This window comes from Rhagoletis pomonella, unplaced genomic scaffold (assembly GCF_013731165.1).
Source record: "Rhagoletis pomonella isolate Grant_MI unplaced genomic scaffold, Rhpom_1.0 Rhpom_scaffold_00544, whole genome shotgun sequence".
In the NCBI taxonomy this organism is placed as follows: domain Eukaryota; kingdom Metazoa; phylum Arthropoda; class Insecta; order Diptera; family Tephritidae; genus Rhagoletis; species Rhagoletis pomonella.
In genome coordinates, this window is record NW_023459098.1 from 56883 (window position 1) to 75730 (window position 18848).

The following is an 18848-nucleotide window of genomic DNA, read 5'->3' on the forward strand; positions in this document are numbered from 1 at the left end:
GCACCTAAGTGATGCTACATATTTTAGTAAAGGAATACTAAATGGGTGTGCCTCGGGCTATTACCGTTTCGATTCTGGTAATGTATTTTAAAGTGCATCTCAAATTTTTTTGAAATGTCAGTTGCGCCACTCAGGCCCTCATGGCCTCAAATATCAAAAGAAAAAAACTAAGGGGGTGCTTCGTTTTCTAGGATTCCATTTTTTTCCCCATTACAAAAATTGGACCACTCTAATGTACAAATTTATGTATGTCGGTCAATTTTTAGAAAGATTTCCCTCAAGGGACTCTAACGACACTCGTATCAGTATTTTTTTTGATTATTTCTGAACAATCGAGCTACATGCACAATTTGTATTAAAAATTTTTCAAAGTTGGATACATAAACACTTTTCTTATGCGTGCATTTTTCCATTTTACAGGTTCAAGTAGGAAGCCCTGCTTATGGGGAAGTGCTACGTGGCGATATAATAGCCAAGGTACGTGATTATGATGCCCGCGATTTGAACCACGCCGACGCTGAGACGCTTTTCCGCAACGCCGGCAATGAAATCAAAATCGTCGTGCATCGTGACAGTAAAATCGCATACACACAAGGACTTGGCGCCGAACCGTACGGAACTGGTCTCGGCTCATCACCAGTTAATAGCAACAGCCCAGACTTATCCAATGCCAATGTGCCACACAGGCAAGTTTTTGTGTGTAAATTTGAATGTTTCTTTATTTAATTTTTAACGCATTTCATAACTGTTCGTTCGCAGAGGACCTTCACCATTTTTGCCAGGACCCGGTCATTATGAACGTGCTCTACAATTACCTGTTGATTCGTTGCCGCAAACAGTATTTCCAAAACTGAACGCATCTGGCGGCTATGTGGCACCGCGCGAGAGCGGATGCTTCAGTCCCATGCCGACGCGCGATCACCAACAGGATGTAGCCGAGGAACAAGCGGCCATTGTGAATCAAGTGAGTCAATAAAAATCAATCGTCTAAATCGCTTAACACCGCTTAGCATGGATTAACAACTTAGCACAATTAAATTTACTGCCAATCAAAACTGAATTACGAAACATAATTAAAAATTAAATTTTGTCAAATCGCTTAATAAAGAACATAACAAAGCATTTTTTTATATCTTATTTCAATATACTAAACAGGGTTATCTAAAACAAACTCAATACGTGTATTAACCCTAGAAAGAGTGTGACTAATTTTTTATAACCAAAAGTTAAAAGTTTTGTAGTTTTTATTTTTTGAAAAAGATAAAATTTCTCAAATAAATTTATAATGGCAGGAAGAAAACTCGTTTTTTGAGAAATAGATACCTTAAAGTTTGCGAAAGTAAAATCCGCAACCATGGGCGTAGCCAGGTAGGGCAGGGGGTGCTCGAGCCCCTCCCCCCCTAACTTTCAAATTTTCCTTATATACACATATATAAAATAGTACCCTGAAATGCCAGCTTAATAGCAAAATTAGGAGACTTGAACATTTTTTCCTCTATTCTGGTTTCCATTGTTTTTCCAGGTTTTCCTGGTAAAAAATTGATATTAAGAAGACGTTGAGCTATCAAAAGTTACAGACGAAATATGCTTAGATAAAGGTTGTAAGGCAATGATTTCTACTACTACTTTGCGATGTTAGAACCCATGTGGGACTTACCAGTCATCACTGATGTTAATTCTGACTTTGTTAACGGTTAAGTCTTAGCTGTATTTTTATATCAGAATCTGATTTTTCTGAAAAGCGCAGAGAGAGGATATTGAAGGAAGCAAAGTATTATTTGGTTCATCGAATTTTAAGAGGATTAAGTATTGAGAAAACGGTTAAATCTCTACTCTAAGGGGTTTTTTATACTAAAAAGATGTTTTTTTTATCATAAAAAAGGCTTTTTGGAAAAATAAATGGATACCAAATTCATGCTCATCAACCTCAAATTAGTTTAAAAAAGGCCCTTAAAAAGTCACTTAAAACTCTGTAAAATTGAGTTTTGTCCGTTTTCTTCTAAGAATACTCTCCAATGCACTTAAATCGGGATATTACTTTTTCGCTTTTTTTCTGGGTTACTTTTGTTTTATTTTATTTCCATCATTTTTCAATTAAAATACAGTTCATTCTCTAACAAAAGCCATATATGTATCGACACTTGAGTGGAAGATCGATCTATCTCGGCAGCCAGTTCGAAAACGCTCCATCTCAGTAAACTTTTCATGAACGCCCTAATTCAAAATTTGATTGAAAAACGCTCTATCTCAGCTGCTGATTCAAAACCGCCCTATCTCAGCACATTTTCATTACATTTTCAGCTGCAAATTCTGAGATAGGGTGTTTTCCAATAAAATTCGGAAATGGGGCGATCTTCAATCACATTCTGAAGTAGGGCATTTTTAAAAAGTTTTCTGAGATAGGGCGTTTTCGAACTCGCTACCGAGATAGGTCGATCTTCCACTCAGGTATCGATATGTAAATGAAAGTTTCAAATTTTGTAGAAAATTAAAAAAAATGCATAAAAATTTCAAAGTGTTGAGTACGTAGGTTTGTATGTAGCCAATTAAATTTGAGTGTAGTAAAGTGCAAGTTTGAAGAAGTTACACATTACCGTTATTTTTTTTTTTTAATTTTTTGACTGACACTCTTCTGCAATTTTTTTCATATAAACAATGCAAGCAAGGGGTTAGGGAAAAAGTTTTAAATTTTGATGAAAATTTTATATAATTTTCGTTAGGATGGGTTTTGTCAGGGAACAGACTGTATTCTAATTCAACAAGTAATTTTGAACCAAAAAACAAAACCGACTTTAATTCTGCAGACTTGATGCAGAAATGAATCTAGATGCTCTAGGAATATTTCTTCATCAAAAAGAAAATTTTGAAAAAAATGTCGCTTACGTTATTTTGGCAATTTGGGCTCGATATAAATGTGAAATCTTCTCCCATACAATACAGGCGATTGAAAAGCAACTTCGTGAACGTTCATCTAACTTAGCAGCGCAAACGCTCATTACTGCGCCTTGCAAATGATGGATCAATGCTTCGAGAAGCAAACAAATTTACTATTTCTTTTTTTTTTTTAATTTAATCTTTAATTTTTACTTTTTTGTATCAGAACAGTTTTTGACAATTTAGATAAGAGAAGCAGGATAGCAAGACATCTCTGGCCTAAGCTGGACAAGCGTAGATCTCTCCCTCTCCTCCACTTGGAGCGACCACTGCTGCGACAAGTTATTGGAATTCTCACCGGGCATTGCCTGATGGGAATCCACGCTACTAAAATGGGTTTGCAGTCAAACGACTACTGTCGTAGCTGCCGTGAAGAGGAGGAAGTCGAATGCGTGGAGCACTACTTATGCCACTGTCCTGCTCTGGCGGTGAGGTCGTCGATGCTCGTTCCTCCATTATTCTTTTTAATGTCTGGCCGAACTTGATTCAGTCAGTATCTATGACTTTGTGCGCTTCATCAGAGCTACGAAGTGGTTCCATTTCTAGGGTAAGAGTTGGGACATATGGAGTCTCTAACACAACGGGCCCTAACCTAACCTAAGAGAAGCTATAAAATAAATGTAGTTTTTGCCCTAATACCTGTTTAATATGTCCTGGTACTACCTTCTAAGTTTAGTGTTCTTTAACTGTTTCGAAAAATGTTAAAAGGTTAGTCATCTCAGTTAAGAAAGGTACTCCTAGATCAACGCATACATAAATTTCAATCACTTCACTTCTCTAGCTGACAAATTTCATTATAAATGGCTACTCAATCAAGAAAAATTAAGAAGGTTAAGAGAGTTTAAAAATTGTGCGGCGTATCTTATTTGCTCCTATGGACTTTCAAAAACGACAGTATTGAACCATAGTAAACATTTTCTTATCCGGCGACATATAACCATTCCTTATTAACTATTGTGCAGTGCTTATTTTTTGCACACGAAATCGGTCGATCCTTCAAGTGGTTTTGATTACTGTACGGTGTGTTGATGCTCCTAGGGAGGCTCCAAAAACAGTCCCAAAGAAGCATACCCGCAGGGGAAAAGGGCATTCTCAATATATATGAAAAAAGTGTAGCTTTAGGACTCCTTAAATGATTGATTTCGGAGCCCCAAAAAGCAAAGATTCCCTGCAGACTCCCCTATTCTCCTATGAATTTGTGAAAAGGACTTCTTAAATCCTCCGTAGATAACCAAGACGTTGTTTTTCGGCTTTACGGATTTTCACAATGTTCTTAATTTTGTTTATAATTAATAAGTATTAACGTTTTTTCAACATTTCTTTTAATTGAAAAAACGTTAAACTAAAAAATGATTTACATATTATTCCATAAAACCAGAGAAAAAACGGAAAAATCATGAAATAAATCTAAAAATATTTTTTATCTTGTTTAAAATACGTTCTTCTTAGGTTTGAAACCACCTTGCGCCCGCTCTATGGAATTCTTTGCCAGAAGCAGCATATTTTTTATTAAATACATCTGAAAAGTTCTAAAGTCAGACAAAAGTAATTTTTTATGCAGTTTTTTTTTTTGCGGTGACCCTTTTCAGGAATATTCAGAAACGACGATCAGTATCTTCTTGATTGGAAACTTCTTTTTCAATTCACAGACTACATAGATACAAAAAACAAAAAAAAAAGATAACATGAAAACATTTTGACTCCCTTCTCACTCCATATTCGCAGCGCTCTCAAAACGCTCTTTCAAGGTGTGGCTGTGGGCGTAAAACCTGCGCAGTTGCCTATGAACAGCTTGGCAATTTTTCATCCGATTTTAAAAATCAAACGTGCCATGAAAAGGGGATTTATAGGCCTTTTAAACGATGTTATTGTTAGCTTGTGGAGAGTTTTCTTCAGGTAAAATTTCAAAATACCCAATTTTTCATAATTTTTTCAACTTTGACCTAATTTCAAGAATTTCTATGAAGGTTGCCAAATATGTAGTATTTATCTAAAGGTACATTTATTGTCGAATAAATTTATGCCTCAACTAATGCAATTCCATTAAAATTGTCGAATTTAAGCAGTTTAAGTATAAATACGGCCTATATGTATGTGTATGCGCCGGACATTCAGATTTTTTGAGCAGTGTGGCTAAGAAATTCCTCAATATTTACTGATAGTTTGTATATATATAGAAATAAAATAAAATTTTTAGAAAATAGGCGTGGCACCGCCCTCTTACATCATGTATGTGTATCTCAAAAACTACTTCACCGATCTCGACCAAATGTGGGAATTTGTACTCGACCCCACCTACACAACCTACACCAAATTTTGTTTCAGGTGTATTTCGAGATTTTTTTTTTTTATAGCACCGTGTAATTAACTAAGTAGTACTACATTTAATCCCTAAGTGAGGGCAAAAACTAATTTGCTCAGGCCTTCTTCAAGAGCATACAGGTGAAGGCCGTCGGCAGCTTTGTTGTTTTGTAAGAAATCTATTTTAATTCCTAATATTTACAAATACATATACTTACGTATATATACACTGAAAGAGTGCACGGCAAAGTGGCGGCATGACGCACACGAAATGAAAAAGCAAAAGCAGTCGCAGCAGCCAACAAAAATAAATCGTTGTGCATCCAGATCAGCCGACCGCTATGACATTCCTTGCTGTCATTGACATTCACAGGTTCTAATGATAATTAAAGTGACGTTGATGATGCTCATTGACAGCATTTACAGGTATGCATACATGTATGTACTTACATATATACATATGAGTACAGTCTACACCAGATAATTGCAATTAATATTTTGGTATTTACACAGCGAAGCAGTAAGCAAATAAAGTTCGATAATCACTTTATTTATTTCGAGCTGAATTCACAGGAAGTCCAGTCTAGGCAAACTTTTGCATGGTTGGGGTGTCAAAATGGTGGTGCCCAAATTTTAAGCTGACATTGTTACAGGCAGTGGAAATTTTAAGTTGATCTTAGCACTTGCATATATAAATACATACATAGGATGTACATACATACATACATATTAATATCCTCACTCCACCCATTCCTCCGACAGGTCGGAGAATGATTAATTAAAATGAAACGTCAGCTTGCGTTTCAACAAAATAAATCGATAAAAATAAATACAAGATGAAGGAATGTATATAAATGTGCATGACCTTATATACATACATACATACACACATATGTATATGAATATTCATACATATGTGCCACTTGGCGCAGCTATGTGTCAGCAGTACAGCACGTCGTATGAGTGATCCACAACACGCCGAACAATGACAGCAGGCCACAGCTTAAAGATGCTTCTTTGTTCATTTGCGAGGTTGCAACCTTCTGGCAGCACTCACTGCCGAAATCATGATGCTGGGGCTGGGGCTGATGCTGATGGCAATGCTGCTGGTAATGATGAATCAAAAAAAAATATTCAAGGACACTTCGAGTGGAGGTGTAATTTTAGCTCTTCAAGGGTGTTTACAGCAGCGCGCGTTAAACTTTCATGGCTCATGCTTTCGTAAATCATTGCTCTGTTAGCATTTGGGCTGCCTTGTTTTTGTTTATTTGTTTATTTATTTACATGAGTGTAGGAGGGACACGTACATATACATAAATATAAACATACATATATACCAACACAATTACATACATACATATGTGCATGCTTTAATATGTAGCTACAGGGTTATTGAAAAAATTAAATTTTTATAAATACCATACCTTCCATTTTTCCAAATTTGATTGAAAATACACCAAAATGGCCAGTAGTAAGATTAAGTTTTCTTTCTCGATGAAGGATTCACAGACTGCACGAATGTGATCTACTGACAAATTTTTTCCATCTCGGCGGAGAGCGTTTACCTTTGTCTTTGTCTCTAGACTTCTAATTGAGCCATCTAACGAGTTTGTGTCTAATGCCTAGTGCTTCAAGAGTGCTTTCAGGACTTTTTCCGAATAAATTTGTGCATTCATTTTCACACTTCCAGAGGGTGGTGCACACAAAAATAGATATAAAGCAACAATGGCGTCCATATACATACATATTTACTCGTTTGAACTGCATTGTAATTGTTCTGAACAACCCAGAATGCATACATATATATGTAGGTACATATGTACATACGCATGTACTATTTACCGAACCTGTTTACTTAAATGAGTCTGCGAATAACCATTGAAAACAGGTGAAAAAAATATTTGGTAGATTGTGTCAACAGACACGCATATATATAAAAATCGATCGTCATATGTTCATACATATGTACCTAGGTGAAAAATGAAAAATAACTTTATTTATTATCAAAAAACAAAAAAGAATTAGTTATCCTATGTGAGGCTACCATACTCAAGCCTTGTCTATACTTACATACATACATACATATATATGTACGTCCACCCCAGAGGAAAAGTTTTCACGAGCCAAACATCTTAGTCAGTGTATTATTTTAGAAAACTGAAAACCAAACGGAAATCGTGTGGCCGAAAATGATTCAAAAGCATTACGAGCACTCGAAAACCTGAAATTTTGCCGCACTCTAAATAAAGATCTCGAAAACCAGCAACTGCGTGCTGACTAAAAGACTATTTATACACAGTATATGTATGTAGGTACATAGATATGTATGTGTCTCATTGGCTCCAAAAACCTCTATATGCATAGGCTTATGCACATAAATACATACATACATACATATATAAGTAAAAATGTAAGCGCTATTTAGTTTCAGACAAAATTTTCTCGTTATATCTCGAAATGTTTCCAATCGGGCCTTTAAGGCGAATTGCTCTCGTATCTCGAAAATGTAAAATATATACGTATGTATGTATGTCGGTATGTATGTTTTTATTTTCCAAATTTTCAAATTCGTTCAGTGCCATGCAGTTGGCCACTACCCCGCACTGCTGTGCCTCGCCTTGTGCCAAAACAGCAGCAAGAGGCGCGCGTGGGTGCTGCTAAATATGCCGCCATACACAAGTCCAAGTTTATTGCTTTTCGTTTTTGTTTTCGCTAAAAACAAAATGGTAATATAGAAAATAATTTTGAAATGAAATGATCGTGCCTTACGAACGCTCTCTGGCGGCGGGACAACCGACTACTACTGCACATGCACACATGCATACATATACTTATGTACATATGTATGTATGTATGAGTAAATATGTACAAACATACATACATACATACATATAAAATCCATTTAAATGACCGTCTGCTGTAGCCAATGGAATGTACGAGACGAGGTAATTTGTGTGTGGCTGTAACAACAAAAGCAACTGTGCGGTGGGTCGGTCGCCCAAAGGCCACTTGCACACACGCTCTTCTCCCCTTCCCGCCTCCGCAGCTTCGCAAGGCACGCCAAATATTAAGATTCAAATATTTTTGAATTGTTTGCTGTTGCTGTTTTTTTTTTGTTATTGGCATACTACATGTACATACATATATGTATGTATATCTCTACCTATCCATGTATAAATACACATGTATGTCGCATACATTGGCACATATTCTCTTATATACAAAAAAAAATACGACTAAAAATCTGAAAATTCAGGCAGCTGTGGAAAAAATCGCCAATTTGTGAAAAATTAAAATTCAGTTGCTTTCGGAATATTGAAAAAATCAGTTCAAATCCTTAGAAGTTTAAGAGTAGTGAAAAATAAAAAGCCAAAATTCCAAACGAGTACGAATTGACGAACAAGTGAAAACGACATTTACTCCAACATTTAAGAGTTTCAACGGAAAAGTTGGTCGATTTTTTTAAATAAATAAATATTTATTTTGTTTTCCAATTACATACTCTATTCTTAAATATTATATAGACCAAAGCAAAATCAAATAGACTATAATACTATAATAAAACTAAAGTGGATTCTGCATTGAAAAGTGAAAAATTGTTATATAATTCTCAAAACTAAATATTTGCTGTTTTTTTTTTTACTTTTTCAAAAAAGGGCGTTGACAAATTGTAAATTAAAAGTTGCACACATACAAATCACACAAAACCACACAGAGAAAAATGGAATACGTCCAATTCAAAAACGGCACCCCACACTACTATAGGGCCAAACCGGATCTCAATGAATGCATTCAATATCAAGTAAGCCACGCCTCTAACGGAAATCAAAGTATTTTTTATTTATTTAAATAAATGCGCAATTACATATATTAGTTAATATCTAACTAACACACAGATCGTATTCATACATACATATGTGGTATGTATGTATATGTATGTACGCTTACTTGTTTACAACGAGTTTCTAAAAAAAAAAATATTTTCCATATTAAAATGATTTAAAAAATGATTTAAAGGTTTTAAAAAACTAACATTCCACTGGCCTAAAAAGTTTGAAAAAAAAAACTGTTATCGGAAGTGCTAAAAACTTCAGCTTCACTCTTTACCAAACGAAATTAATACCGATTTATATCAACGTCTACTAAGCACGTACATATGTATGTATGTATGTATGTATGTATGTATAGTAAGCACACATGGAATTAGACATGTTACCGAAGATGGCTAACGTCCAAAAACCCAAAACTATGGAAAATTTAAAATGTTTATTTATTTTAAAACATTTTTGCGTATTAAAAAAAACAAATTGTTGTAAACAACGCGCCCATATGGAGTTCCAGAACATTCGACGCTTATCCTCTATGAAACTTGTGCACATACATACATACATACATATCTTTCTCCAAAGCATAACAAGCGAAAATTAAGAAATCCATGGTGAATTGAATCAGTTGAAGGAAAATGTGTGATATTTTGAAACTTTTATGATTTTGCGAATGTATGTATATTGATCATAAGAACAAACGATCACGTATGAAAATTATTTTTAGAAAACCGAGAAATGTACATATATACATACATATCGTTACCTTAATGTAGAAAGGCCCTAAGTCAATTTCTATGGAAATTCAGTTGGGTAAAAAAGTTGGCAAATTTAAAATCTAATACTATATCATAACAAATAATTCTGTTAGTATTAAAACCGAGCGCAATGAAAAGAATCGCAACTGAAGAACTTTAATTTTTGTTAAGTTTTATAACTACTCTGTAAAGAAACAAAAATATGTTAGATGGGGCCTTTCTGCCTGCATTTGTACATGAAAATGAAAGCACTGAATTATATCGGTTTCATATTTTCTAGCACAATTAGCACTCTCTCTATAGATTCTAGAAAATCTTCCGTAAAATTATTTATTATACATAAAATCAGTTGGCACTTTAACGATTTTACTTTTGGTAGATATTTGTGACCAGGGAACGGATTTTATGGAAATTTCCTTTTTTTCTGCTAAAGAGATAGAGTATATTCGCTTAAGAATGTCGCACGATTTAGCTTTCCCTGATTCCATATATACACATTTGAAGTTGCCCTCTTTAAGATATTTGCCTTTTTTGCTTATTGTACTTTTAAAAAAGTGCTTATAGCGCGGAGAAAGCCCTTATTCCTGATAATATTAAAGTTTAGCCTCTTCTGTTACAAACAAATCACGCTGATAATGCAGAAAATCGATTGATAAATAAAGAAGTAATAAGTGGTCATTTGAAAAGGCTCAAAAATTTTTTGTATAAAAAATGAGCAGGAAAGAATATTACTCATACGCCATGTACAACTGAAAATATATCGAAAACTTATCCATAGAATAAAAACTTAACTCGATTTTCGAAATCAGCAAGCAATTCTACATACGAATTAGATAGTGGCGTCCATTGAATATTTTTCCTGTAAACCAGTGTTATTTTTAATTTTTTGAATTACTTTAGTGCCTTCTTTTATTTATTTTTGCTATTTCTAGTGCCTTTTTCTGCCTATTTCATTATTTTATTTTGCATTTTCTATAGGTTTTTAGGTCCTTAACATCCGTTCCCTGTTTGTGACATTTGTATGTACATAGTATGTATATACATATGTATATACATGCATACATGTGAAGATCTACACCAACAACGAATTGCTTCTGATTAAATATGATTTGGTTGTAATTGTCCGTAATTTGACTTCATTTAAAGAATATTTAAGATGGGAAAACCTCACAGGATTCACACTTCTATTTTTTTCATGTCCGTTATGACCTAACCGATTTTGCCGACACCAATGTCTCAAGCGCACCTAAGGACTGTATTAAAGCTACGCAGCGGCTTTTTTTTTTTAAGTGACTTCCATTTTCGTATAATTTATTTAACTCGAAAGTCGTACGAAAGTCACGTCCGGCATCATGTATAAAACATGAATGAATAGAAAATTTATAAAGGAGTAGCAGAGTCCCAGTCGTTCAAATTATGAAAGAATTTTCGTGATGCAAAATAATCTTCTATATAACACGGCAAATACCAAAAGGTATGCGTTTTAAATAGCAAAGTATTTCTACCTATAATTCGAAATCTAAGCAAGACTATTTTGCGATTGATCTCCACTCAACCGTTTGTAGATTTTTTGAATCGAAAATGTAAGGAATATTGGCTTTATTCAAAGTATTTTGAAGCACATGCTCATATTCGAGTAACCAGTAAAAAGTTATTAACTTTAAACCAAATTTTTGATTCCATTAAAAAGTTTTCCTTTTGTTGCAATTAACTTCTTAACTGAAATAGTCATTAAAAAGGTGTTTTTTTTTAAATACATACATACCTATGTATGCACATATCATACAATTGAAACTGAATTCTAAAATGCAAATGCATCATTTAAATATATACATTTGTAGGTATGTATTTTCAAGTGTGTATTTGTATTTGCATGAAGTAAATAGCAATTGTATGTATGTACATAAGTAAATACAAAATATCTACTCTATTATTAATGGGCACACACATATAAATCCATATGCATACATACGTTGCAGTAATAAATATAAACAAATTTATTTTGAGACGACACCTGCTTCGTCACGTCAATTTTCACTTTTTCAAGTTATGTGCGCAAATAAGTTTTCAAGTTTATTTATCTGTTCGAAAATTTTGGCTCTTTGTTTTGTAATTCAAATGTACATACCATAAATAATGCATGAACAAACGTCTGCATGAACAAACATATGTATGCATGTATGCACATTTTCTTATGTACATATACATTCTCGAAATGCATGCACATATGTATTATTTAATGGTCTCCGGTTTGAAAAATCCGTTCTTTATTTTCAATTATACAGGACGTTTTCTGCATCAATTCTATTTTTATATTGTAGTTTTTAAATACATTTTATAAGATCTAAAATTATTTACATCAACAAAAAATTAAAAAACTTACATTTTCATGGTCACAATGTGCACACCAACAAATGTGCACTGCAACTCAATGAATATTCTCAGAGAAAATGCATCACTACGAATAACGCCACAATTATAAATGTCACCTGAAGACATACTACCGTCATAGAATGCGTAATTGTACCGTCCGTTCTGCCGTTCTAAAATAGCCAATAACATTTTTTTCTACATATTTACTTCGTATTCTCTGAATAGAGTGAGATTAGTTCTGGCTCGTTTAAAAAATATTCCACGCTTTCTTTTAATAGTACGCTCAAAATAGAAATCAAATGCATTAAAATACTTTATTTGTGAGATATTTGGTTATTTTATTAAAGGTTCGTCACTTTTGTTGATAAATACACACGGCTTCAATTCATTTGTATGGTTGTGAGCTTATTTGATTTTAATCTTATTTCAATAAATTAATATTAATTTTCTATCTACATATGTATGTATTATGTTTTACTAATGCACTATCTGATGGATTTTCTTGTTTCGTGTTAACATTTTCCAAGGCAGGAAGTGTCGTCTAAAATAGAAGCAATTAGCTGTTTGTCCTTTAAAGCTCCATTCACCTCCTCTTCGTCCCATTGCAGCAACACCTTGCACAATCGTGGTTCTTTTTTGCGCATGATTCGTAGTATGCCGCGTGTCTCAACCAACTCAACTAGTCCGGCAAACTCAGCTTGATCCAAAACGTGTATATTGCGCTTAAGACACACGCGTCGATACACTTCGTGCAGCCGTCCAATGGTTATGTCTTTATTGCGCTCTTTACGCAGCATCAACATGAGCGTACATAACGCAATCTTCTGCTGCAGTGGAAACGAGTCTTCTATGTCCTCTTGAAGGTTCTGTGAAGTACCATACACTTTGTTTAACACCTCAGCAACTTGTGTTACTTGTACTGGTTTAAGGATAACTGCCGAAAAAAAAGTAGTTTTGAGTAAGAAATAATATTTTTAAAGAAGCCACCAACTTACCCTCTTCAGTCTTTTCGTCGCTATTATTACCCAAAGCCAAGCTACTAAGATTAACCTGTCGCTGACCTAATTTCATCTGTTGTTCTGCTATTTCAGCCACTCTTCTGCCAATATCCAGTGCGCGCCGAACGTCACCACTCACTGCACTGACTTTGGCTGCTAAAAGCTGTAGTGTGACGGGCGGAAAGATATCCAGCACGCCAGCTTCTTCTAGCCTTGCCCGAAATATCTCAACTATTTGCTGTTTGGTGTAAGGTGGGAAATGCATATGACGTGGCTTTAGTTCACAACGTGCATTTAAACGCATTAGTGTACGCTCTGTAAGATCGAGACTATTGGCTATGCCTACCAAAAGCAATCGAGCTCCTGGTAGTGAAGGCCACTCGAAAATAGTATAAAGCACCGATTGTTTGGAGCTGCAAAGCTGATCGATTTCGTCCAATACAATGAGCAGCATGCGACGCGATGTTCGCAAATGATTCTGTACAGCTGCCAAATAATCCCGCTCACTGCGTCCGGAAGGATGAAGTTTTATTTCAGTACACAGCTTCTTATACACTCCATTAATGCTGGCAATGGACGTGCAATTGATGTAAACACATTGCAGTTTTTTGGATAGCTCAGGTGACCTTAAAAGCAAAGAAAGGCAAGCTGTTTTTCCAGTACCAGGTTGTCCAGACACATATAAACTACCAGATCGTTGTTCTTGTAAATGTTCCTGAAAGAATTCTCTTAGCTCTTGCAATTGTTGTTCTCGCCCAGGTAAATTTTGTGTTTCTGCGCTGTTCAAAACACGACGTGCACTTTGGTATTTGTTGCGAGTGGGTGTAACACGTGTTTCGACTTTTGCTTCCTCTGCACCAGCGGATGTGTACTCCTCATCTTCATCAGTGTCAGCAGCATTACGTTCATCTATACTCAAACGATCAATTAATCTTGAAGGGCTTATCACCTGAGTCTTTGGTTTCCAACGTGCCTGCTTAGGTGGCGATACATCTTGTTCTCTTTGCCATAATTCGCAATCATCATCACTTTCGTCATTGCATAATTTATGTGAGAGGCTAGTGCGTTTTTTGGCTAATCCAGATTTAGTGCTGGACGATGCCGATTGTACTACCTTAGCACGACGTGGTGTCTTCTGTTCCTGGACATTTGTCGTCAACTGATTGCACTTCGTTTGATTTCTATTTTTTTCTTTGCTCATAACGTTGAGAATTTCCGAATTTTCTTTATCTATTTCTGCAAACGTAGGTGATTTTCTACTCGTATTCACTTCCTCCTCGTCACTGCTTGTAACGCAATTCTTCGCTTGGCGGCGACGCCACAGCTGTGAACTGCGAGGTGTTTGAGAACTAATAACTGGAGGTGAACACGTAGATTGGCCAATGCTGCTAAGACGAGTTGAACGGCGCACTGTAGTCATAATTAAAAAAAAACGTTTATAGAATAATTTAGTAAAATAAACTAAAAGTCAGTCTTCTCAACAAATTCGATGAATTTTACATGCAAACCAAGCATCCGATGATATGGCGCCAAATTACATGACAGCTGTCATCGGAAACCAGCTGTCAATAAGGTTGCCATATAACTCAGCACAGGGTGCATCAAATGATGGCAGTAACTGTAGCCCTTAACGCAGTGCTTTGGTTAACCAGATCTTTACCTACGTATTTGTATTTCTAAATTTCAGTTTTTATTTCGTATTGAATTTTCATACATTTTTACTTTACTTCTGCTGTTGCTCTTTGCATACTGAACTCTTTGCTGCCAACAGCTGCATCAGATTTTCAGAATTACGTAAGCTACTATAAATACAAAACGAACATATCTCCGCATAGAATTCATCTATCCAAAGAGCAAACGAAGGAGAGCAAATTACGAGAGAAATTTCAAATAGACGGATAAATATACTACAAACGCAAACTATTTAAAATCGCATATAAAAAACCTAAAGGCCTTACATAGTACATATCGCACACCGTTTGCAAAAGAGTCACAACTCAAAATTACACGTTTCTCAGAAAATGCGAAAATACGATATTTCTTAGCGCATGATAATCATATGCGCAGGGCGACTTTACCTTAGGGTTTTTTTTTTTACAAATTGGAACAAAAATTTGATACAGCTTTTGCTGAAAGGTAAATAAAAGCTCTGCGGAAAAATTTCGCGCATAATCTCAAAAATGCCAAATTTTGAGTTGTGGCTCTTTTGAAGACGGTGTGCGATATGTACATATTGTTAGAAATTTTGTTCTAGAACATATTTGTATCTTTATGTATATACTTATATTTGTATTTATACATGGCAATGCATGAAAATTAATCTATCGGAACACAAACATATGTGCTTAGATGTATTTTTCTACTTCGTATTTTTTTAGCAGACATTTAATGAAATCGTTCTTTGTACATATGCAGATACATATCTCATATCGCAGAATCAAAGCAATAAGGCCGCAATTCGATTTGTTTTTTAGGAAGAGTAAAAGAATTTAATTTTTTTTTAACTGTTACATCTGCTTCATATGTTAGTTATACATAGCAGTTAAATCAGAAAATTAAATGCATATCGCACACCGTCTTTAAAAGGGGAAAAACTAAAAAAAAAAAACTTTTGGCCGATTTTTTTTTGCGTAAATCAATTCATAGGAGTTTTCGTATCTGATTTTTTAGTTGAGAAATACATACATATGTACATAATAGACTCGTCATACTTTGAAGAGTTTTGGCTATATTTCTTTAGTTTATTTTATGTTTAATATTTTTTTATAAAAGCCTAGGTATTTAGTTATACAACAAACACCATATAAATCCCCTTTTTAAACTTTGAACAAAAATTATAAAATTTCGAAAAATTTTCACCAAATTTTCAAACTTTTTATTCAAAATTTTTGGAAACATTTTTGGTAAGAGCAAGTTTCGATTGGCTACAAAATACCGTTGATTTTTAAGATTATTTTTTTTTGCTGACGGTGTCACGCATTTTTTCCCATACAAAGTGTGCTCGACAATTTTTTATTCAAAGAGAATGCCTAGCATCGTCAACCAAAAAAAAAAAAAAAAATTGTCAAAAATTAACGGTATTTTCTAACCACTTGAAATTACACTTTATTATACTAGAATTGAATGGGCTACAAAATTGTATATCAAAACTTTTTCTAAAAATTTTGCCTACCAACATTTCATACCATTCCAAGCCAATCATAAGAAGGCGGTCCTTTAATATCGCCCAGTTGTCATCCTCCAATAGTAGCGTGAGCCTTGGTGTCAAACAAATGCCGCCTACAAACAGCTGTTTTTTTCTGAGGAGCTTTTTCATGGGGTCGCTGGCGCTAGAGGTACAGAGTGGTAGCTCCGCGGTACCAAGGTTCGACCCCTGGTCAAAGAAATATCTCAAGAGAGAAAAGGTTTTTTCTCCATTTACCCATTGGAGGAGGCGTACAACTGTAGGTCTCTCCATTTGTGTAATATCATCAAAAATTGGAGGAGAAGCTCGGCCAAACACTTAGAAAAAGTATAAGCTTCAAAATATTATTGTTATTATTCCTCATTGGGAATTAAGCTCAAAGACAAAGAATTTATTCCCAAAATTTCAATAAAACGTTTGCAACATGTATTCAAATGGAATTAATTGAAATTAACTCAGTACATGCATACATATTTAAGTACAGATGTTTGTATATTCACCCGCATACATACATTTTTGCACTGTTATCAATAAAACAATAATATAGTGAACAACTTGCAATGACAAACTTTAAAAAATAATAACTTTCTCTTTTAACGCAGCCATACCGAACAACTCCACTGGTTCTGCCTGGTGCTAAAGTCAAGAAGGATGCTCCAACCACAGAATCATACTTGAGGTATCACCCGAATCCGGCTGTGCGCGCTCATCCCGGCCACGACTTCCATGACAACGTGATGAAGCAACGCGTCGCCGACACCATGTTGCACAAAGTAGTTGGCCAGGATGCCGATACTGGCAGGGTAAGACAGAAGCCGACTTTTACACCTACATATGTGCATAAGTAGCTTGACAACTATTTTGTCGCCTTACAGGTATTCCACAAACAATTCAACTCTCCCATTGGCCTGTATTCAGACAGCAACATCGAGAACACCATCAGACAAACAGTTCCGTAAGTGTCGAATATTTTTTTTAACACTTTAACTCGAATTATTATCTACATACATACATACTATGTATATTTTGCTATACACAAAGGAATGTTGATATACATTTGAGATTTTATTTTCGATAAATTACTCGTAGCTTAATCAATACAAACACACACACATATATATATATATATATATATATATTGTGACGACACATAATGCTTAATTAATTATATCTAATAAATACGAGCTGCAACCAAAGGCTTTTTTTTGCCCATTTAAGTGGCCATCATTTTGCGGAGCGTAGGCCAATCAATATGTATGTTTGGTATGGCTCATGTTGTCGTCATCAGTATTACAAAAGGGCCCATGTGACATTTTTCGGAAAAATTTTGTTCAGAGATTGCTTCAGAGTTGCATTCCAGCTTTTAGCTTAATTTATATATAAAAAAAAAAATAATAAAAATTGCCTATTAGGTCCTTTTGTCATGTTAACGACGACATTCACCGCCGTTTGAGCGCATAACACGCTTAGCAAATTGCTTTGATTTTTTATATAGTCAACTAGGGTGTTAAATCCATAAATATGAAAATGATAAAATTTTGTATACTAAAAATTTTTTTAAACTCTTAAGCGGCTTAGCTCTCTTTTGCAGCGACTATAAAAGTTATGATGTATGTTTGTAGGTTGTTTTTCATATCGGCAAATATTTTAGTTTTATTTTGGAAAACTTCAAACCAAACATTTTTTTTCGTGGAGCCCAGCTTTTGCCTGCGCCAATTTTGCTTATTTTCACAGCTAATTTTGCATATGTCTAGCGTAAGAGTAATCACATGACATTTCAGGACTACAAATAGTACCAAAAAAACATCTAGATGGTGTAACGAAAAAATATAAAAAAAAAAATCCAGTACGGGTCGCATGTTTATCTACTATACTTCATTACCATAATGAACTATTTGTTCTCCGCTTAAGTCATACTCTTCAGAAGCACTGTAAGGGTTACTACTTTTAGGTGGCACCGTGGTCGATTTTTGAAAATACCTAGCCAGAAAAAAGCTTAATTTTGTAATAGTATACCCTTATCCCAACTGTTTAACAAAAAGCTAATATTTTATTTTGAATCAGAAATATAGGAGACAATTATTTCCAACTGAATAAGATTTGCCCTGAATAAAAAGAAAAAAAAATATATAACTGTTAAAAAATTAAAAGCATTCTTCTTACCAAATTCACCTTGAAATTTAAAATTGGTTTAAGAATAAAGATAAAAATTGATTAATTCTCGTAAAAATGTTTCATTTTTATGACTAAGTTGAAAATACTAGAGTGTTAAAAACAATTTGAATTATTCGGCCAGATGTACGACCTAAACTGGCCCACTCAAAATTTAAATTTTCACCATTATGCAGTGTAATTTTTACTCTGAGCTTTCGATTCAAAATGTAAATTGACAGATCACCATTTGAAAAATGTGTAGCTTCCATTCATTAGAGTAGGGTGATTACTTTTTCATCTCCTTGAGAAAATCTGTAAATAT

The 18848-nt window shown here is 34.6% G+C and overlaps 2 protein-coding genes across 4 annotated transcripts in view; one reads left to right on the plus strand and one right to left on the minus strand.

Moving 5' to 3' along the window:
• Positions 1–17331, plus strand: part of LOC118751118 (PDZ and LIM domain protein 4-like) — a 31938-nt gene extending 14607 nt beyond the window's left edge. For 2 of the 3 annotated variants that reach the window (XM_036485886.1, XM_036485887.1), the window contains exons 2-5: positions 421–686; positions 760–964; positions 16975–17175; positions 17248–17331. In XM_036485886.1, the coding sequence (XP_036341779.1) occupies positions 421–686; positions 760–964; positions 16975–17175; positions 17248–17331 (756 nt within the window). Of the gene's footprint in view, positions 1–420; positions 687–759; positions 965–8891; positions 8998–16974; positions 17176–17247 lie in introns of those variants that run through there. The other variant, XM_036485888.1, reaches the window with a different exon arrangement.
• LOC118751117 (cell division control protein 6 homolog) lies at positions 12501–14732 on the minus strand. The gene is made up of 2 exons (XM_036485885.1): positions 13186–14732; positions 12501–13124 (listed from the first exon to the last, which is right to left on the minus strand). The coding sequence occupies exons 1-2, from the start codon at positions 14606–14608 to the stop codon at positions 12703–12705; spliced, it is 1845 nt and encodes a 614-aa protein (XP_036341778.1). The 5' UTR covers positions 14609–14732; the 3' UTR covers positions 12501–12702.
• Positions 17332–18848: the final 1517 nt, after the last annotated feature.